Consider the following 22,896-nt stretch of genomic DNA (forward strand, 5'->3'; position numbering starts at 1 on the left):
TTTGAGGCACCATGTTAAAAAGGAGGAAAAAAATTACAAAGAAACCAACATCAGCCAACCCATGTGACCCAACAGAAGGCAGGCCAGCTGCCCTTCCAAGATGACACATCACTGGAGCTGGCTGTTCTGCAGCCATGGGTCGCCTACTGGGCAGCTCAAGCTCCCAGGATACATTTAAGTCTCACTGATATATTTCCAGTGATCCCAGCCAACAAAGAACAAAGAGCTGAAACACAGCACTGCTGTGTCAATCTTCCAGTCGTCTGGGAGGGCAGCATACCCCAACCTCAATCTGAGCTGCTCAGCAGGGGTGGTTGCTCCCCATCTTTCCAAGAACCTAAAAGCTGCTGCCCCAGGGCCCTCTAGGACAGGGAACAGAAGGAAAATCTCTCTCTGGGGAAGAACTGGGGGGCACTGGAAGAACAGATGACAGAGTTTCTCACACCACACCCTGCCCTGCTCGCTTCATCCCTACTTTACCAATCAGGGTCAGTCATCTCCAACACCCCACAAACACACCCATAGCTCCAAGGAGCCAGCAACAAGCACACAAACAAAGATAAGCAAACAAACTTATCAGGCACAGCGCAGCTGGCTCCACACAGGCCCTGCCAGCTCCTCTGCAAATACAGTCTCTAGTAGGCTGTCCTAAGAAGGATCTGAAGGAGGCCGTGCATAGTACAGGTGAGCTTACCTACCTGCTGGCTCGCAGTACTGTGGAAGGCCAAGGCCAAGGCCAGGCCAGAGCTGAGCTGCTAACTGGGTTCTTTGCTTCCCTATGGACAAAGCCTTCTGCCAAGGTTTCTTGTGGAGGGGTGGGGAGGGGAAACCCATGGATTCCAAAACGAAAGGGAAAGAGAGACTGGCCCAATAGATAAGGGAGCAGCCTGGAAGTGTAGGGAGCTGGGAGCAGGTCCTCCACTGGGCCAGGAAATGGAGCTCCCTCAGGAAGGAGCTCTCAGCAAAAACACAGCAGGGGGATGGCGGGCAGTGTGGGGACACCAGCCTTCACACAGCTGGGCCTGAGCAATTTTAATTAATTAACTAATTTTTTTTTTTTTTTTAGAGGCAGGGTCTCACTCTGTCATCCAGGTGGGAGTGCAGTGATCATAGCTCAGCAGCCTCCAACTTCTGGGCTCAAGAGATCCTCCTGCCACAGCCTCCTGAGTAGCTGGGACTACAGGTGTGAGCCACCACACTTGGCTAATTTTTTAGTTTTTGTAAAAACAGGGTCTCGTTATGTTGCCCAGGATGATCTGGAACTCCTGGGCTCAAGTGATCCTCCCACGTCAGCTTCCCAAAGCGCTGTGATTACAGGTGTGAGCCACCGAACCTGGCCCTGGTTATGTTTTAAAATTGAGGCTTGGTGCAGTGGCTCACACTTGCAGTGAGGCCAGGGTGAAAGGACTGCTTAAGCACAGGGGTTCAAGGCTGCAGTGAGCTGTGATCGCACCACTGCACTCCAGCCTGGGCAACAGAGCGAGACTCTGTTCCCCGCAAAAGAAACACCCATAACCAAAGTCCTCATGCCTTCGACCAACAGCCCCTCTGCTGAGCACTCTTCCGACAATGCAAGTGTTAGGACAGACAGACCCACGGAAGCACCACAAGCGAGCAGCTGAGACACAAGGCTGCCAAGCCAGAGAGCAGCATCTCCGGACTCAATCTGACAAAAAGTATTTAAATCATTTTTCAGAGCGTTGAGTCAGCTCTGCCTTCCACGTACCAAGTCATTCCCAGTTTTGTAACTCGCAGGGACATGCATCCGCAGCATTCCAGTTCCACGTGAAAGCTCACACCAGCTGGGGGTACTCACACCTGGAATCACAACTTTCATAGAGCCTTGCTCTCTCTACCTCAGGCACAACACACAGCCAAGGGCAAGAGTCACCTCAGGGACGCTGCGGTCACAGCCTTGGGGGTCTGTCAGCAGAGCGCCACTAGGCATGCAAGCTGCTGCATCAGTCCTGTGGGCACGCTGCTGACTGTGCGTTCTACCCCTGCCCCACAGCAGGCTGCTGGACATACATGAAAGCTCAGGAGCTTTCAGCTCTGGACTCAGAATAAACAGGCCACCGTTCAGCTCAGCGCCTGCTGACCACCATTCCCCTAGACATGTCTGTCCCGGGAGGGTGGGACAGTGGGACAAGGAGGGGTGCCTAAAGTGGTGACAGGAATTGCTGCCGTTTTACAGTCTTGAAAGCTTCCCAGGGTAAAGGGTCCTGTCAGGAAGGAGAAGGAAGCAAAGATATTTTCAGAGAAAGTAGCCAACCGGGGATATGAAAACAGAGATGAATGGAACAGGGGCCCAGAAACATGGGGGAGAGGTTACCAAAAACACCATGGAAATATTCTCAGTGATCAACAAAGAGACATTAAATAAACAGCAGTACATCCACACAATGAAATACTATCCAGCTACTAAGTAACACTGCAGAAGCCGGGTGTGGCGGTGCACACCTGTGGTCACAGCTACTCGGGAGGCTGAGGCAGGAGGATTGCTTGAGCCCAGGAGTTCAAGGCTGCAGTGAGCTATGATCACACATTTGCAGCCCAGCCTAGGCAACAAAGTGAACCTATCTTTAAAAAAATAAAAAATTGCAGATGGATATTTTGTGGCTTGGAGGAACGCTCAAACTCTATTAAATGGAAAAAATATGTGGTGGCCTGCACCTGTAGTCCCAGCTACTTGGGAAGCTGAGGGAGGAGAATCGCTTGAACCAGGGAGGCGGAGGTTGCAGTGAGCCGAGACTGCACCACTGCACTCCAGCCTGGCGACAGGGCGAGGTTCTGTCTCAGAAAAAATAAAAAAAAATAAAGAAAGAAAACATATATATACTCACCACGCAAAAAATAAAAATAAAAAACAAGGTCTGTAAGAATAAACACTAGAGAACTGACAAGTTATCTCTGGGTGTTGTAATTTTTATTTATTTATTTTTAGCTTTACCTATATTTCTGATTTTTCTATGATAATTTGAAATGCAACTTGAAAAGAAAAGGTTAACTTTAATTTTAAAATGTATACATATGTAACAAACCTGCCCGTTGTGTACATGTACCCTAGAACTTAAAGTATAATTAAAAAAATGTAAAAAAAATCTATACTATGAACATAGAGAAATAACAATGAGTAAAATCTGGAAGGAGGCCTGAAAGATGTGGAAAAATTCCAAAAAGTAAGGTCCTAGGCTTTAAAGAATTCCCCAACTTTTCAGCAAACATGTCTCCGCAGAGGAAGCACTGCATTGCGGACAAATACAAACGCTATTTGAATCTGGATTACAGGCCTATGCTAAGGCACTTAAGAACCATAAAGCTACTTGCCAACACCTTTCCAAACCAGATCAAAAAGCCAGAGCCAGGAATCCTAAGGAACCTGTGCAAGGTGGCTGCACAAGCAGTACGTGTGCATGTATGTGAATGTGTACTGCAAACACACACCCACACACACAACATACCACACACTCACCACACACACCAACACCACACCACACACACAGACACCGCACACACATACCCACCCCCCCACACCCCCCCCACAGACACCACCCACACATACCCACACACCCCACACACACCAACACACCACACACAATACACACCAACACCACAGCACACAGACACTGCACACACATACCAACACACCACACACACATCACACACACCAACACCAGACACTGCACACACACCCACACACTCCCCACACACACCAACACACCATACACACAAACACTGCAAACACACACCCACACACCCCACACACATACCAACACACACACCAACACACCACACACAACACACACCCCACACCACCACACAGACACTTCAAACATACACACTGCCCCACACATACCACACACACCCCACACAACACACACAGACACCACAAACACACACACCTGCACACACACCAACACACCACACACAACACACACCACACACACCACCACAGACACCGAAAACGTACACCCACACACACCATCACAAACACCAACACACCGCACACACCAACACACCTTACACTGCAAACACACCCACACACCAACACACTACACACAACACACACCAACACCACACCCACCACAAACATACACCCACACATACCCCAACACACACCAACACACCACACACACACACCACACACACAGACATCACACACACCCACACACCAACACACCAGACACCACACACACACACACCAACACACACCAACACACACCAACACCACACACAGACACTGCAAACATGTACACACACATCCCACACACCTCACACACATACCCACACACCAACACACCACACCAGACACCGCAAACCCACACCATACACACCAACACACCACACACACCAATGCACCCCACACAGCACACACACTAACACCACACCAGACACCGTACACACACCCCACACACATACCAACACATACACCAATACACACAGACACCGCAAACGCACACACCACATACACCAACATATACACTACACACACACCACACACACACCACACAGGCACCACAAACACACCCCCCCACACCAACACACGCACCCTCCACACACACCAACACACAGACACTGCACACACACACCTCACACATCAAACACACACCACAAACATACACACACTAATACACCACACACACCACATACACCCCATATATATAACACTACACACACCCACACACCACACACATACCCCCACCACACCAACACACACCACACACCAGAAATACGCACACCCACACACCAACACACCACACACACCAACAAACACAGAGACACCGCAAACACATACCATGCACCCACACCACATGCAGACACCACACACAGAAACACACACCACAAACACCATACACCATACCTCACACACACACCACACACCAACACACACCGCACACTCACCGTCCCACACTTCACACACCACAGACCCCACATGCCAACACACACCCACCAACACACCCCCCACACACATCCCACACACCAACACACACCACACACCACACACCACAAACACACCAACACACGCACACCACACACACCATGCACACACACCACACATACACAGACCACACCACACATACATATAACATACACACAACACATACATATCCACACCACACACCCCACATACCCCACCACACCCCACACCCCACACACATCCCACACGCCACACACAACAACACATATATTGGGGAAGCAAAGCCGGAGATATGTAACATAATATAAAATGTGCAGGTCAGAAACTCAACAAGAGCCAAGACAGAGGTCTCCTCAGTCTAACTTAATGTTGTAATTTTGTTTCAACTCCAGCCAAATCAACTGAGTTCAAAGTATTGTCCCTTTCCCTCATCCCAAAATTACCCTACGCAAACAGCCCCACCTTAGTCAAGTATGGTGGTGATGCTGAGGGGTGAGAGTTTAAAATGGAATGGAACCTATAGCCCAAGAATTTCACAAAATGGAGAATATACCCTCCATTCCGAGGACAAGAATACTTAAAATCATACTTAAAACCTCACAACTCAGAGTAACTAACTGTCTCCTAGGCACATGCACACCTCTGTGGTGTACCAGGCAGACAGTCTTAGATTTGGTATTGAGAAGATTATGGTCCTGTGACTTTAAACAGAGCAGGGCCAAGAAGGTAGACATAGCGTAAGAACACCCCCAAAAAAATCTACCTTGGCCAGGCTCAGTGGCTCACACCTGTAATCCCAGGACTTTGGGAGGCCATGGCGGATGAGTTGCTAGAGCCCAGGAGTTCAAGACCAACCTGAGCAACATGGCGAAACCCTGTCTCTACAAAAAAAAATACCGAAATTAGCTAGGCATGGTGGTGCATGCCTTGTAGTCCCAGCTACTTGGGAGGCTGAGTCAGGAGGATAGTTTGAGCCCAGGATGTGGAGGTTGCAATGGGCTGAGATCGTGCCACTGCACTCCAGTGTGGTTGACAGGGAAAGATCCTGTCTCAAAGAAAAAAAAAAACAAAAGAAAAGAAAGGAAGAAAATTGAAGAAAAGAAAAGAGAAGAGAAGAAAAAGAAAAGGAAAGGAAAAAAAATCTTTTCTTGTGCCAGAGCCGATCTGTGGCAAACAGCACATCACCTTCACCGCTTAGGCCAAGACTCACTTCTAAACCAGATTCGATCTAGATTAAACTCACATCCCCAGAATACCTAATAGCCGAATTCAGACCTTAAATCCAGATTTCCTCCAGTTTTTCTTTTTTTTTTTTTTTTTTGTTGTTGAGACGGAGTCTCGCTCTGTCGCCCAGGCTGGAGTGCAGTGGCCGGATCTCAGCTCACTGCAAGCTCCGCCTCCAGGGTTTACGCCATTCTCTCGCCTCAGCCTCCCGAGTAGCTGGGACTACAGCGCCCGCCATCTCGCCCGGCTAATTTTTGTATTTTTTTAGTAGAGACGGGGTTTCACCGTGTTAGCCAGGATGGTCTCGATCTCCTGACCTCGTGATCCGCCCGTCTCGGCCTCCCAAAGTGCTGGGATTACAGGCTTGAGCCACCGCGCCCGGCCCAGTTTTTCAAATATGTCGAATCTCATAACACTAGGCTCACATTCCCAAATGACAAGAATCACCTGAAGTTGAGTGATGGCTGCTCTTTCAGCAAACACTCTGTAGTTCACCACAGTCTCCACTACTCCCTACTGCCTGTCATTGAGACCAAATCAACTGCAGTTTATGCTTACAGTTTTCATAACAAAGAGAGATTTCTCCATGACCATGACTTTATTAAAATGAGGAAAATAAGTAACAGAAAAGGTCTTTTTAGCCTTACAGATATCCTATTTCCTGGCCCTTGTGAGTATTTAAGTTTGTGACCCTTGACCCAGATAAAAGAAGAAAAAGTCTTTTATTTATTTATTTATTTTTAACAGAGACAAGGTTTTTCCATGTTGCTAAGGCTGGTCTCAGACTCCTCAGCTCAAGCGATGCACCTGCCTTGGCCTCCCAAAGTGCTGGAACTACAGGTCTGATCCACTGCACCCGGCCGTAAAGGTCTTAACAAACTAACTTTACCCTCCACACACATACAGATGGTGATTTGGCAAGCTCTGGTGCAAGCTGGAGAAACCAATTCCCACGTCATTTTCAGTCTAGAAGGAATGCTCTAAGGAGGTCACTTTCCCAAACACTCCTCCACTTACTGTACACAGTAAAGATAAAGAATCACAGAATTTCTAGACACTGACATACTTAGGATCTCTAAGATCATCTGATCTTGCACTTCCCAAGACAGATTCCTAAAGATAATGTTGAAAATCCGAACTGTTTTCAACATTTTTAAAACAGTAATAGCTTATTGAGACACAATTTACATACCATCAAAGTGACCCTTTTTTTTTTTTTTTTTTTGAGACGGAGTCTCGCTCTGTCGCCCAGGCTGGAGTGCAGTGGCCGGATCTCAGCTCACTGCAAGCTCCGCCTCCCGGGTTTACGCCATTCTCCTGCCTCAGCCTCCCGAGTAGCTGGGACTACAGGCGCCGCCACCTTGCCCGGCTAGTTTTTTCTATTTTTAGTAGAGACGGGGTTTCACCACGTTAGCCAGGATGGTCTCGATCTCCTGACCTCGTGATCCGCCCGTCTTGGCCTCCCAAAGTGCTGGGATTACAGGCTTGAGCCACCGGGCCCGGCCTCAAAGTGACCCTTTAACAGCGTTCAGTGGTTTTCAGTATATGCAGAGTTATACAACTCTACACAATCGCCACCCTAATTTTAGAACATTTTCATCACAGCCTCAAAAAAAAAAAAAAAAACCATTAGCAGTGACTATCTATTTTCCCTTTCCCCAGCCCTTGGCAGCCACTGCTCTGCTTTCTGAGTCTATGAGTTTGCTGCTCTGGGCCTTTCGCATCAACAGATCACATACATGGTCTTTCGTGTCTGGCTTTTTTCACCTAGGGCAGCATTTCCAAGGTTCTTCCATGTTGCAGCATGCATCAGTACTTCATTCCAAAAGTTGTTTTCAATATTTTTTCTTATATTTCTGGGAAGATAGCTTCAGGAAGATCAATATTTTTTAAAGTATTTACTTGCCCATGATAAAGCCATGATGGTCATTCTTCAAATAAATGCAATTTTCCTAACATTTTATTAAGAAAATTATCAAACATACAGGGAAAGTTGAAAGAACTGTACAATGAATACTCAAGTACCCACCACCTGGATTCTACAATTAGAACCACTAAGCCATCTCTCCATTCATTAATCCATCTTATTTTATCTTATGTTTTTTTTTTTTGAGACAGAGTCTTGCTCTGTTGCCCAGGATGGAGGGCAGTGGTGAGATCTCGGCTCACTGTAACCTCCGCCTCTCGGGTTCAAGCGATTCTCCTGCCTCAGCCTCCCAAGTAGTTGGGATTACAGGCGTGTGCCACCATGCCAGCTAATTTTTTGTATTTTTGGTAGAGACAGCGTTTCGCCATGTTGGCCAGGCTGGTCTCGAACTCCTGACCTCAAATGATCTGCCTGCCTCGGCCTCGCAAAGTACTGGGATTACAGGTGTGAGTCACCACACCCGGCTGGGTAAGGCTTATTTCATTCAACATAATGTTTCTGAGATTCATTCATGTTGTGGCATACACTGGTAATTTGTTTCTTTTTAAATTACTGAAGCACTTTGTTCCTAAGGAAACATCTTTCAAAAAAGAAAGCCATGGAAGAAGAGTAAGGTTGGTAACCACGACTCCAGTCTAACCCTCTCTCTCTTGCATCCCCCACTCTCATGGGCACCAAGACTTAGAGGAGCTAAGTGGCAGATGCTAACCAGTCGCACCACTGTCTTGGGGATTCCAATCCCATCATCTTTCCACATACCTCATAGCTATTTCCTTCTTCTCACCCTGTAAGGAAGTTCCTAGCTGACTCTCTAAAAGAGCCTTACTATAGGAAATGGGAAGCCAATACCCGAATAACAAAGGTACTAGGCGTCTCCTCAAAAACATGTCAGTAAAACAAAATGTGGTACATCCAAAAAACTGAAGGCTATTCAGCATTAAAATGAACTGAATACCTGATGTGTGCTACAACATGGATGAACTTTGGGGATCTTACTGAGGTGATGGAATGTCCCAGCACTGGGCTGTGACAATGACTGCACAACTAAAAAAAACAAAATCACTGAATCTTACACTTACAATGGGTGCACTTTATGTTATGTAAATTACACTTGCAGAAAGTTGTGTTAAAAAGAAAAAAGCCTGGCCGGGCGCGGTGGCTCAAGCCTGTAATCCCAGCACTTTGGGAGGCCGAGACGGGCGGATCACGAGGTCAGGAGATCGAGACCATCCTGGCTAACACGGTGAAACCCCGTCTTACTAAAAAAAAAAATACAAAATTAGCCGGCGAGATGGCGGGCGCCTGTAGTCCCAGCTACTCGGGAGGCTGAGGCGAGAGAATGGCGTAAACCCGGGAGGCGGAGCTTGCAGTGAGCTGAGATCTGGCCACTGCACTCCAGCCTGGGCGACAGAGCGAGACTCCGTCTCAAAAAAAAAAAAAAAAAAAAAAAAAAAGAAAAAAGCCTGACTACAAATGGATGAAAGAGTTTTCTGCTCAAGGCAGAGAAGGATCTGCTTGATAATCTAAAGAACAAAAGAGGCAATTTAAAAGACCCCACTACTCAACTAGAAAACAGTTGTTTAAAACACCAAGCTAAGATAATTATATACTGTTTTAAGAATGCATTGAAAGCGTTTCCTTTTAATAAATAAAAGGAATTTATTGATTCACTTTCTCTAAAAAGCTTAGTATCAAACTATCTGGACAGGTCCCAACTGCCAGTTTAAAATGAGGCAGCCCATTGTGAACGTGCTGGTTACCATGTGATCATGTAACCATATGAAGAGGTTCATCAGGCTGTTGTGTTTTATTTGTTTGTTTGCTTGTTTGAGACAGGGTCTTGCTCTACCATCCAGGCTGGAGTGCAGTGGTATGATTATAGCTCTGCAGCCTCCACTTTCTGGGCTCAAGGGATCCTTTTGCCCCAGCCTCCCCAGCAGCTGGGATTACAGACATGCGCCACCATGCCTGGCTAATTTTTTTTTTTTTTAAGTTTTTAAATTTTGTAGAGATGGGGGTCTTGCTACATTGACCAGGCTAGTCTCAAACTCCTGGGCTCAGGCAGTCCTCCCGCCTCAACCTCCCATAGTGCTGAGGTTACAGACATGAACCACTGCACCCAGCCTCTTCAGGCTACTCTAAAAAGCTAGAATAGGCCGGGCGCGGTGGCTCAAGCCTGTAATCCCAGCACTTTGGGAGGCCGAGACGGGCGGATCACGAGGTCAGGAGATCGAGACATCCTGGCTAACATGGTGAAACCCCGTCTCTACTAAAAATACAAAAAACTAGCCGGGCGAGGTGGCGGGCGCCTGTGGTCCCAGCTACTCGGGAGGCTGAGGCAGGAGAATGGCGTAAACCCGGGAGGCGGAGCTTGCAGTGAGCTGAGATCCGGCCACTGCACTCCAGACCGGGCGACAGAGCAAGACTCCGTCTCAAAAAAAAAAAAAAAAAAAAAAAAAAAAAAAGCTAGAATACTGGGTGAATATCCGAAAACCAGGCTAACTCTCCTACTTTCTACATAAGAAGCTGTTTTTTTGTTTTGGTGACCGAATTTGCCTCATGGGAACAGAGCAAACACGGCTGCCCTCCTTCCCTGCCCACAGGCCTAGAAGGAAGGAATAGTAACCAGCTTTCAAAGTGGATCGCCCACTCGCAGAATATTCCTCAACAGAGAAGCTGCTTTCCTCTCCAATGCCTGAAAACTGCCACGGGAGGCTGCCTCTACCCACAGCCATCTCTTTGTAGGAGCTGCTCCATCTTCTTGTAGGAGCTTTTTCTGACTCCTCAGCCTTTCCTCTTCACCATCACCCAATTGGGATTCTTCATGCTTACTTCTGAGACTTAAAGGTGGATGACATGGAATCCTGTTCCTAGAATTCTTTCTCCAGATCCTGAACCCCCTTCTGGAGCTACCAAAATCACCCCTTCTCTACTGCCTCCTTCTAGAAGATTTTTCTGATGGTGCAGTCAACTCCCAAACACATCAAGAATGCTGGGCTTGGAGAGGTCTCTAGGGTAGTCAAAGCAGATAGTATTTCTCCAGCACCACCAGACTCAGCTGAGCAGAAACAGCCCGCAGGAGGTGCATATTCCACGCCACTCAGAACGCAAGCTCCACACTCCAACGCCTCCCCTGGAGAGGGACAGCGAGCTCAGGGGTAGGGGGAGGAACTGGGGGACAAGAAGAAACCCAGGTAGGGCAAAGTAGACGGCTATGATGCCCACCACACTGATAGCCCTCAGCCATTCTCAGGGAAGCTGCCCGCTCACGGCTCTGGTTTTCAGGGCAGCCCCCGGGCAGCCAAGCTTTGTACACTGCATCGTCCTCAGCGAGACATGCCCCAGCTTCACAGCTCATCGCTCCTTCCCCAGCCTTCCTCATTTCAGTAATGGCCCCGGCTGCTCGGGCCAAACCTCAGAGTCACTGTTGATTCCTTTCTTCATCTGCCAGGTCCAATTCACCAGCAAGTCCAAAAACCACCCTGAATCCAGCTCCTCACCACCTCGCTGCTACCATCCTAGTCTGAGGCTGGAGCTCCACAACTGCCCAACTGGTAGCCTTACTCCTGCTCTCACCCTCCCTAGACAGTACTCCGCAGTGCCACTGTAGCCTGGCCCGAGCTGCCCTGTGGAGGTAAGACAGTACTCCTCAGTGCCACCAAAACCATCTCCTAACTTCCTACGCTGGCCCACAAGGCCCCTTGCCTCTTCTATCTTACCTCCTGCCACTCACTCCTGCCCTCAACATTCTGGCCAAGCCAGCCTTCTTTCTAATCTTGCGATGCACTAAGCTCACTCCAGCGAGGGCCTCTGCCTGGGCCTCTTCCCACACCTGGAAGGACCATCGTGCCGGGCTCCTACTTGCCACTTAGGTTTCAGAGTTCACCCAGAAAGGTCACCTCCCCAGAGGACTTCTCTACCCAGCCTAAAGTATCCGCCCACCCTCCCCAGCCCTAGTTCTCTCTAGCCTTCATCTTCTTTCTGTTCTTGCCTGCACTCACAATACAAGACCTAATGTGCTGACAATTCTCCCACCAGCATGGAAGTCCCATGAGGAGAGAGGACTAACCCATCTAGCTTACCACTGTATCCCGGAGGGCTAGAACCGTGCCTGCACACAACAGGGTGTGCCTGGAGGGAAAAAGCATTTGTGCTGGGGCGGCCAAACCCAGACCATAGCCAGCCTCATGCTCTGGGGCCCGGCCAGCCAGGCTCCCTCTCAATTAGCCCTCACAGGGCTAATTCGATTAGACAACTGCCAAAGAGAGCTGATGGTCCCAGAAAGCTCATAGCGAGGTCCATATGTGAGACACAGGCCCCAGCAGGCTCAAACTGGGCGGATCCAGAAGCTCCTAGGAGCGGAGCTTTGTACCAGAGAATGGGGTGGTGGGTGACAGCCAGCAGCAGTGCAAGAAGCAGGGCTGCAAAGACGGCGGGGCCGGCCTGTGAGAGCCAGTCTCTTCAAGGCGTCTGGCTGGACAGTGAAGAAGAGTATCTCCCCTGCAGGGTACCTAGCACTGCCTGGATCCCAGGACCAGTCTCCACTGAAATCGGCCAGTCCTCGGAGTCCCGGAATTAGCATGAGGTGACCGGCACTCCCGTTCCACAGGCCAGCACGAGGGTCCCTGATCCACGGAGCCAGAGAGCTCTGCCAAAAACACACGCTCCGTGGCCTGAATTCTAATCACAGACAAGAGAACTCCAACAAAATACAGAAAGTAATCACCTAAGACACTGGCTATCTGGACTGCACATTCTATACCCAAAAAGTAATTTGATTCTAGGGAATGAGAGCTCAGGCTCTCATCGGCCATCACATAAATCCTTTAAAAAAAGGAAAATTGGCCGGGCGCAGTGGCTCAAACCTGTAATCCCAGCACTTTGGGGGGCCGAGATGGGCGGATCACGAGGTCAGGAGATCGAGACCATCCTGGCTAACACGGTGAAACCCCGTCTCTACTAAAAATACAAAAACTAGCCGGGCGAGGTGGCGGGCGCCTGTAGTCCCAGCTACCCGGGAGGCTGAGGCAGGAGAATGGCGTAAACCCGGGAGGCGGAGCTTGCAGTGAGCTGAGATCTGGCCACTGTACTCCAGTCCGGGCGACAGAGCAAGACTCCGCCTCAAAAAAAAAAAAAAAAAAGGAAAATTAACTTTCTACAATACTCTATTATAGAATTATATCAGGGAACAAGGATCCACTTTACAAACCTTTCCTTTTATAACCAGGGCCCTATCACTAGTTCCCTCGCTGCTGCTGAGGACCCACAGCATAGCTCAATCTTTTTTTTTTTTTTCTTTTTTTTTTGAGACGGAGTCTTGCTCTGTCGCCCAGGCTGGGGTGCAGTGGTGCAATCTCAGCTCACCGCAAGGTCCGCCTCCCAGGTTCACGCCATTCTCCTGCCTCAGTCTCTGGAGTAGCTGGGACTACACGCGCCTGCCACCACACCTGGCTAATTTTTTGTATTTTTAGTAGAGATGGGGTTTCACCGTGTTAACCAGGATGGTCTCGATCTCCTGACCTCGTGATCCGCCCGCCACGGCCTCCCAAAGTGCTGGGATTATAGACGTGAGCCACCGTGCCGGACCAGCATAGCTCAATCTTAAACCCAGGGTGGGCTCCTGTGCTGTCTTGTGGTGGGAGAAGAGTGAAGATGAGTTTCCTGTTGTCGCTGTAACAAATTACCGCAAACTTAGTGGCTTAGAACAACACTTTATGATTTTACAGTTTTGGAGGTCAGAGGTCTGATTTGGGTCTCACAGGATTCAGCAGGGCTGCTTTCTTCCCAGAAGCTCTGGGGTAGAACCCATCCCCTCGCCTTTTCCAGCTCTGAGGGGCCCATATTCCCAATCCCGTGGCTTTCCTCCATCTTCAAAGCCCCCAACAGCAGCTGATGTCCTTCCTCCGCTGCTTGCTCTTTGGTTCTCTTTTTGATTTCCTCTTAATTTTAAGGACCCCTGTGATTACACCAGGCTCACTCAGATAATCCAGATAATCTCCCTATTTTAAGGTCAGTAGACCAGCAACCTTAATTCCAGCTGTAACCTTAATTCACCTTTGCCATATAACCTAGCGCAGTCACAGGTTCTGTAGATGAGGATGTGCACATCTTTGGGGGGGCCATTAAACTGCCCACCACACCTATCCAAGCAGGCCACAATACAAACGTCATCCAGCAAAAGCACTTCTCCTGTTGTCCCACTCCACACCAATGTCCCGTAAAGCACTGTTCCACAAAGGTTGTGCTTGTCTCTGCAGAGCTGAAGATAAACACAATTCACTTAACTTGTTAGCTTGCAAGTAGGAAAAGAAAAAAAAAAAATACAGCCTGACCAACACGGTGAAACCCTGTCTCTACCAAAAATATAAAAATTAGCCGGGTGTGGTAGCGGGTGCCTGTAATCCCAGCTACCCAGGAGGCTGACGCAGGAGAATCACTTGAACCCAGGAGGCGGAGGATGCAGTGAACCCAGATTGCGCCATTGCACTCCAGCCTGGGTGACAGCAAGACTCCATCTCAAACAAAAAGATTTCGCTACGGATTATAAAGTTGGCTTCCAGGTCCCTGAGTGTCCCTTTCAACCCATCATATGATTCTTAATCTCCTAGGATGTGCTGAAGCTGTTAGGCTTAGCAGGGAAGTCAAAGGTGAAGACAGCAGGGATTCTGGTAAGCTGGGATCACATAATGACACAGGCCGAATGACATCAGAGCGGCTTCCAGGGGGATGTGATGTTCATGCACTCTGGGAAGCACAGGGTTTCCCCAGCAGGGAGGGCAGCCACAGAGAGACATGGAGTGGCCCAAGGTATCCACCTTCCCCATCCAGGTTTCCCCCTCTGGAGAGGAACTGGCACTTGCACTCCCCTCTAACAGAAGCCGGGCGTTTGTGGGCAGATAAGGTAGGTCACTTTTCTGCTCAAGACACTTTTCCATGGATAAGTGGATAACCTCTCGACAACACAGCTAATTAACTTCTGAGCTTCGGTTTTTTAATTTTTATTTACTTATTTATTTTTTTAAATGAGGATTCCACCACCTCCCTGAGAGGGCTGTTGTGTGAGTTGCTTAAGATCATGTTAAGAAGCCAGGTGCAGTGTCTCACGCCTGTAACCTCAGCACTTTGGGAGGCCGAGACCGGCGGATCACTTGAGGTCAGGAGTTCAAGACCAGCCTGGCCAACATGGCAAAATCTTGTCTCTATTAAAAATACAAAAAATTAACTGGGCACGGTGATGCATACCTGTAACCCCAGCTACTTGGGAAGCTGAGGCAGGAGGATTGTTTGTACCTGGGAGGCAGAGGTTGCAGTGAACCGAGATTGCACCACTGCACTCCAGCCTGAGTGACAAGAGCAAAACTCCGTCTCAAAAAAAAAAAAAAAGATCATGGAAAGAGAATGTGGAACATAATAAATAATAAATGCTCAGCCTGTGTGAATTCTCTTTTCTTCTCCCACCCGGAAAATAACCTCCCTCCATCCTCTCCTCTAACTTTGTCGCCCAGACTCTTTCCCCAAGTCTTCCTCCTCTTCCTCTCCTTCCTCCCCTTCCCGCATGTGGGCAATGAACCAACCAGCCTCTACAAACAATGGAAGTTTGGTCCCGCACCACTAAAGCAGGGAGCACTGGGGCTTCCTGTTGGGTAATATAATCAGTAATCTTTGAGAGTTAACAGCGAAAGGGGAGATACGCATTAAACCCTGATATCAGGAAAACCATCCACACTGCTCCTGGTCATGTCAAAACACACACACACACATACACACTCTGGCTGAGATATCCTTCCCCGGTAGTGTCACAAGACCTCGTCACCGTGATCACAGCCCTTACTAACTGTTCTGCAACTGTCTATCTGTCCCCATGCCTAGCCTGTGAGCCCCTTGAGGAGAGAGACTGTTTTTCATCTCTGCAGCCCGGGTTCCCACCTCAGTGCACACCCTGCAATGGTGCACCATCTAATGGTTAAAGACTGAAGAACGCAGGAGAAGAAACACTGCTTATCTTCGGTATGACTGCAAAAGAGAAAAACTGATTTAGTATTTGCATGAAAGGTTTCCATTTACAACTGGTTAACTGTGCCTAGCATGAGATGGTTCCTCTATTGAAAATTCAAAGTTTGGAGGACACAGTGCTCTAACCTTTAGCCCTTGCTATTCCTTAAGTCTGGCACAGATTTCCGCCTTGATCAAGAATGAAGGGTTAGCCAGGCGCGGTGGTTCACGCCTGTAATCCCAGCATTTTGGAAGGCCGAGGCGGGCAGATGATCCGAGGCTGGGAGTTCGAGATCAGCCTGACCAATATGGAGAAACCCCATCTCTACTAAAAATACAAAATTAGTTGGGCATGGTGGTACATGCCTGTAATCCTTGCTACTTGGGAGGCTGAGGTAGGAGAATTCCTTGAACTCAGGAGGCAGAGGTTGCAGTGAGCTGAGATCGCACCACTGCACTCCAGACTGGGCAACATGAGTGAAACTCCGTCTCAAAAAAAAAAGAATGGTTACTATACAAAGCATTCATGGAGGGGGCTACATCTTAGAAACTTACATCCCAAGGCTATCTTACAAGCCCAAATTTAAGTCTCCTCAAACACCCACTTCTTAAACAGAAACCTATTTTCCAGAAACTGCTTATCTTTAAATACAGAAAAAGACTATCTCTTCCCCCCACCACCGGAAATATTCATATCAACACTCCCTGAAATAAGGAGTTTCTAAAAAGGCAAATAAACGAAACCAACACCGACCACGAAAAGGTACACACTAGATGTGTTCAGAATCTGTAGGTGGGGGCTGGGCACGATGGCTCACTCCTATAATCCCATCGCTTTGCAAGGCTGAGGTGGAAGGACTGCTTAAGGCCAGGAGTTCAAGACCATCCTGAGAGGCATAACAACACCCCATATCTACAAAAAATAAAAAATTAGCCAGGCATAGTAGTGCATGCCAGCAGTCCCAGCTACTCAAGAGGCTGAGAAAAGAGGATTGCTTGAGCCTGGGAGGTCAAGGTTGCAGTGAACTATGATCACATCACTATCCTCCAGCCTGGGCAACAGAGTGAGACCCTATCTCAAAAAAAGGAAATTCTGTGTGGAGGATATACATGTGTGACATTCCTTACAGTGTTAAGAAGGCAAGAACCATGAACTGTGTTCTACAGTACATAGCTCCATTGTAGAGCCTCAGAAAGCACCCGGCCAAATCAAGAATGCTTCTATTTAGTATCTGTCAAGCAGGCATTCGAAAGCTCAGCTAAGACCCTGGTTAGATACACCATTTCCTTCAGTTCATAGATAAGACACAGGCTCCTCATAAATGTCAGATGAATGCGGATGCAGAACTAAAATTCTGCCATAACCCACTTGCTATGTGAAGCCAGTTAACCCTCCTCTTGTCTGTTACTTGTCAGGCACTAGCCCCGTTCCCAGCCCCATTCCCAGAGGTTATCTCTGCCGATCCTCACTTCCACCTTGCAGGGAAATGTTATCTCTCCCATCGAACAGCGTTCTTAAGAGTTCAGACAAGGAATGCTAAGGGCTTTTTTCCATCATTAACACCGGTTTGCCTCAGGGAAAGGCAACCCCTTCTCTCCAAAATGTCCCAATCATTGAGCACATGTTTCCGGACCAAATCAAGAACCTTCGCCACAGGGCTTCTCAGCAAAACAGAGTGAGAAGGACATGGAATCCCATCTGCACGGTTCCCTACCCAGTAGGCACTGGCACACACTCACATCCAAGTTCTCAAACATCCTGTTCCCCACCCGAAGTCAGCCCCAGGCAAAGACCCTTCAGGAGGTGAAGGCACTGCCAGTTCAGGAATGGATCACAGTCAGAATCCCTAGGCCACTTCTCAGGACTCGGTAAAAAAATAACCACAACTTCCCCTGCACTTAGTTCCTCCCCAAAGAGCTGTTGAACCTCATCTGGAAACAGCTGGGAGGCAGCAGCTAACAGGAAATCAAACAACAACAACAAAAAAAGCAGAGTGTACCACGGAGAGTTAGGCAGCTAGAACGAAGAGGCCAGGGGACAGACAGGAAGTTGAAGTTGGAAAGAACCTAGGCCAGAAACAGTCTCACAGAAGAGGAGACGCAGCTGGCTTTCCTCAGCTCGGGCAGGAGGGGAGGACCCAGACAGCCGGCAGGGAAGGCACGAACCCCATGAGGATGGAAACCAGACTGGCTCTGAGGTTAATTCTTCTTTCTGCCCTGCCGCCAATCCCTTTTTTTCCTTTCTTTCTTTTTCTTTTTTAGAGATGGGGTCTTGCTACGTTGCTCAGGCTGATCTTGAACTGCTGGGCTCAAGCAATCTTCTACCTCAGACTCCCAAAGTGCTGGGATTACAGGCGTGAGCCACCACGCCCCGCATTGCCTCCAATCTCGACCTTCCCTCCCTGAAAGCCAGCTAGCAGTCCTCACTAGGAGAGCTGGGGTCAGAAACTCACCTTCCTCTAGCTTCCCTCTGTCCCACAGGCTACAGCCCAGACAACTGGTTTTGAGTCATTCGTCTGTCATCCATACCAAAGTTCCACACTGCCAACTAAACTCAGGGCTGGACAAACCAGCCTCACACAGACAGACAAAGGGCATCTTCATGAGAAATGACTGGACAGATCCCATCCGAGGGCCTATGGTGGTAGACCTTAGGGGGCCGACCTTAAGCAGCAGGAGACCTTAGGCACAGGGAAAAGGAGCGAAAGTGAGAGGGCCAAGAGAGCAAGGTAAGCTTCTTGCACCAAACTGATGGTGCATTTTGCAATCAAGAAAGTTAACTGTGCAATGGCCAGCTGCCAAAATATTTTTGAGAGAAATGAAAAAAAAAATGCCATTACTAAAATTCTTTGGTGTTGTTTAATAAGGCTTTAGGTTATCCAAACAGAGTGCAAAGGGGAGACTGATTTAGTTTTCATTTAGCAGAGCTTACTTAGGTGAGACCTTCCCAGCCCATGCCCCCTGTGACTCAATCATCCATTCTCTCTCTGTACATGTAGAAGTTTATATTAAAATGAGAGGATTACGTTTTCTTAATAAGATACATTCCAGTCTTTTCACCTCGAGCTTTGTTTGCAAAGGCTCTCTCGAGGCATAGCATACGCTGCGATCCAGTTGGGTTTGATTCCAATGGAAGTGCTCAAAATCTGAGACTGGAGGGTGCACAGGGCTGCAGCCTCAACACCATTTGTTTTTTAAAAAGCAGAACATCTTCACAGGCTGAGTGCCAGCTCAAACTGGCAAGACCAGAGAATCAGCAGAGACTGACCAATGTGCTGGGTAAGGGGGATGGGAGGAGGAGCTACAGGAACAGATCATCAGGGAAACCTTCAAGAGAGGAAATAGGGGTGTTTCAGGAACATAACAAAGAACAAGTTGACTAATCGTTTATTCCAGGGACAGCGGCGGTGAGGGGGTGCCATCCAGGGCTAAGTATTTAATATTTCAACTTCAGGTAAAAGCATAATGTTTAAACCTGGATATGCTTGGAGCTCACAGCTCTCTTAAAAAGGATGGGGGGTTGGGGGACGGCAAGATATTCCTGCTTTTTTATTACGCTGTTTATGGAGTCTCCTAGGAAACTTCTCCCCAGATGCCTGCAGAGCAGACCTAAGACAGGCCCAGCTAGTCCAGGTCCTAATGCAATAAGCTCAACTCATCAGCAGAGATCCTATCATGAGCTTTATGCAGGGCCGAGCTGCTCAAGGCCGCTGTTGCCGGTCCAAAGAAGTTCTGTTGCGCAGGCAGAAAAGTTACCTGCAGCAAATACCTAATATTCATGCTGGGAGGGAGAGTGGAAAAGTGCTTTAATCTTTGAGGGCCAGGCATTTTCTGTGACTTGGAAAAGAGGAATCCCTGCCCAGAGCCGAATCTACATGTCAGAATGGTGTCTGGGATGTCTGCCCTCAACAATGACATCTCCCTCATATAATGTTTCGCGACCGGCCAGAAAACCCTCCAACTTGCCAGGAGGACAGACTGCACCTCCAACAGCTGTGGCACCAAAAGTCTTCTTAGGAGGCACCCAAGGCCTTCCCGAGATGGGGGAGGGCCTCCCGATGAGGTTGTAAGGGGCCAGCCTCCAGGTGCAGGGACACCTAACTCTGGCCAAGCACTGGAATAAGCAATTTACCTAAGTCACTCCAGTACCACAACAGCCCCTTGGAGGCAGACACTACAGTCATTCCCCTTTTATGAAGGAGGAAACAGGCTCCGAGGTGTTACACAACCATTAAACAGCAGAGCCAGCCTCCCGTCACCCGGAACAGGTGGTCCTGACCGCTGCTGGATATGGGGAAAACACACAAAGCGTTTGGAGGAAGGAATCCATAGAGTCGGGTAACACAAGATGCAGCCAGTGTTTACACCTCTTTCTCGTCCAAGATCGGTGGCCCCAGGACACTGGAGGGGAGGGCCTGGATAGGTAACGTGAACCCGAAAGGACCCCGGCACTGCTGGCAGGGGAAGAGGCCAGGACCCCGGCCTCTCTGGCAACGCGGGGAACCCCAGATCCATAAACCCTCTCGAAGGGGGAAGACCCAAAGGGAATGCATGAAGCCACGGGGTTGCCAGGCGGCCCTCCCCTCCACGCTTGTTTTGTCAAACAGGGGCCTCCGGCCGGGGCCTCCGGGGGTCGCGGGGGTCCCTACCTGTAGGCCAAAGTCATGCACTCGAAGAGCTTGGTGAGCGAGGCGTCGATGGACAGGTGGCAGGAGCTGGTCTTGCCGAAGCTGTAGGTCTGGCACGTCTGTTTGTTGACCGTGTCGAAATCGTAGCCCTTCTTGGGCGGGTGCTCCCGGTGCGGCGACGACACCATGAAGTGGCCGCTGTGGATGATCTGCTGGCGGCGCGGAGGCTCCTCGCGGCCCGGCCCGGCCCGAGGCGGCGGTGGCGCGGCGCTCGCGTGGGCCCGGGCCGGGGTGGCCGCGCCGGAGGCGGGCGGCGGGGACGGCTCATCCGTGTCCGAGTCGTCGTCGTCCTCGGGCACCTGGGGCTTGAGCAGCACCTGGCGGCCCCGGCTGCGGGGCCGGCGCGGTGAGCACATGAAGACGTCGGCGGCCATGAGAAGTGCTCGGCTGGGGGCATCCCCCGGAGCCCGGGGCAACGCCACAGGCGCGCAAAGCTGAGGGGCGCCGGCGGGGCCCGGCCCGCGCGCCGACTGTCCGCGAGCGCGCGGCGCGGCGGGAGGGGTAGGGCGCCGGCCCCGGCGTGACGTCACCGAGGAGTCTGGCCCAATCGACTGCCCGCGTCGGCCTCTTAAAGGCGCAGGGGAACCTTTCCTTAGCTAGGCGGACCAAAAAAAATAAGGGAATCGGAGGCCACGCCTCCCGGCCGTGCACCTCGCCACCTCCTCCTCTCCCGGCGTCCGCGGGTGCTGAGGGACACGGTGGCCGGGCGGAGCGGCTCGCCGCTGTCGCCGCCTGGGAGAGGCGTCGGCGGAGTGGGGCCAGTGCTAGTCCCGCCTCGCCCCGCTCCGCGCCCCAGGAGTCGCCCTGCGGTCTCGCCGCGGGCCCGGCCGGCTCCACGTGGTGGGTGCGGGTGGGGCTCCTCGGCCTCCAGGCCCTGCTTTCCCCTGCGGGGCTGTACCGACTCCTCGCAGCTCACGCCTGACTGCCGGACCAGGTGGCTATTGTCCCCATTATTCTCATCGTATTGATGGGAACACTGGGTGACTGAATACCGACAGGATTTGTTTAGGACCTGGCGTCCACAGAGCTGGGAACTTGCTGCCCGTGCGCGTCCCCAGCGCGGCGCAGCGGTTGAGTGGCAGCGCCCCTGAGCCCAGAGGCCTCCAGACCCCAGCTCTTTTAACTTCAACTCAGGATGCTGTTGTTATTTTTTTAAAGTTTGACGGACGAGGTAGCCCCCGAAACAATTCCAAAAGGGGAGTATCTGAGCTAGAGTTTTCTTCTCTGTCAAATGGTGAACAATCCGGTGCCTCAGAAACTTGTGACAGTTCTAAAATGGCTATAGCGGGGCGCGGTGGCTCACGCCTGTAATTCTAACACTTGGAGAGACCGAGGCGGGTGGATCACTTGAGGCCAGAAGTTCGAGACCAGCCAGGCCAACACGGTGAACCCCTGTCTCTAGTAAAAGTACAAAAATTAGCCGGTCGTAGTGGTGCACCCCTGTAATCCCAGCTACTCGGGAGGCTGAGGCAGGAGAATCCCTTGAATCCGGGAGGTGGAGGTTGCAGTGAGCCGAGATCGCGCCACTGCACTCTAGCCTGGGCGACAAAGCGAGACCCTGTCTCAAAAGGAAAAATAAATAAATACAAATAAAAATGGCTATAAGGTGCTTAGCAGGCAGGATGGCACAAAATGAGCGCTAAGTAAATGTGCCACAGGTTGGAGGATTTGGATCAACCAGACCAGAGGTGCCTAGAAATTGCCAATAGTCCACCACTTTTTGACCTGCAGAAACGGCAACTTCACGTCGCACAACCTAACTGACAGACACTTCTAGAAAGCTGTCAAGGTTTCCAGGGCTAAAGCCAGTCTGGGGTGGGGGTAGCAGGGCACAAGAAGAGCCAGTGAGGCCCATGAGCCAGGAACACCCATCCTAATCCTAACAGGGCATCTAGAGTCCACAGCCATTCCTGCACTCTGCTTTGTTTTATTGTTGTTTTGTTTTGGTTTTTTGAGACAGAGTCTTGCTTTGTCACCCAAGGCTGGGGCGCAGTGGTGCAATCACCATGTTGGCCAGGCTGGTCTGGAACTCCTGACCTCAAGTGAGGCCTGCCTTGGACTCCCAAAGTGCTGGGATTACAGGCGTGAGCCACAGTGATGGCTCTGCACTTGGCTTTGAAGCTGGTTTCAGTTCCAGATTTGGATGG

The 22,896-nt window shown here is 50.0% G+C and overlaps 1 protein-coding gene across 4 annotated transcripts in view; it reads right to left on the minus strand.

Moving 5' to 3' along the window:
* MLXIP (MLX interacting protein) overlaps positions 1–21,254 on the minus strand; it is a 67,496-nt gene extending 46,242 nt beyond the window's left edge. For all 4 annotated transcript variants that reach the window (XR_004439527.1, XR_004439526.1, XM_033220315.1 and 1 more), the window contains exon 1: positions 20,711–21,254. Coding sequence is in view for 2 of the 4 variants with exons in the window: in XM_033220315.1 (XP_033076206.1) it covers positions 20,711–21,123 (413 nt within the window). In the remaining 2 variants the exon portion in view is untranslated. The remainder of the gene's footprint in view (positions 1–20,710) is intronic.
* Positions 21,255–22,896: the final 1,642 nt, after the last annotated feature.

Source organism: Trachypithecus francoisi, unplaced genomic scaffold, assembly GCF_009764315.1.
Source record: "Trachypithecus francoisi isolate TF-2019V2 unplaced genomic scaffold, Tfra_2.0 Lachesis_group11, whole genome shotgun sequence".
NCBI classification, from domain to species: domain Eukaryota; kingdom Metazoa; phylum Chordata; class Mammalia; order Primates; family Cercopithecidae; genus Trachypithecus; species Trachypithecus francoisi.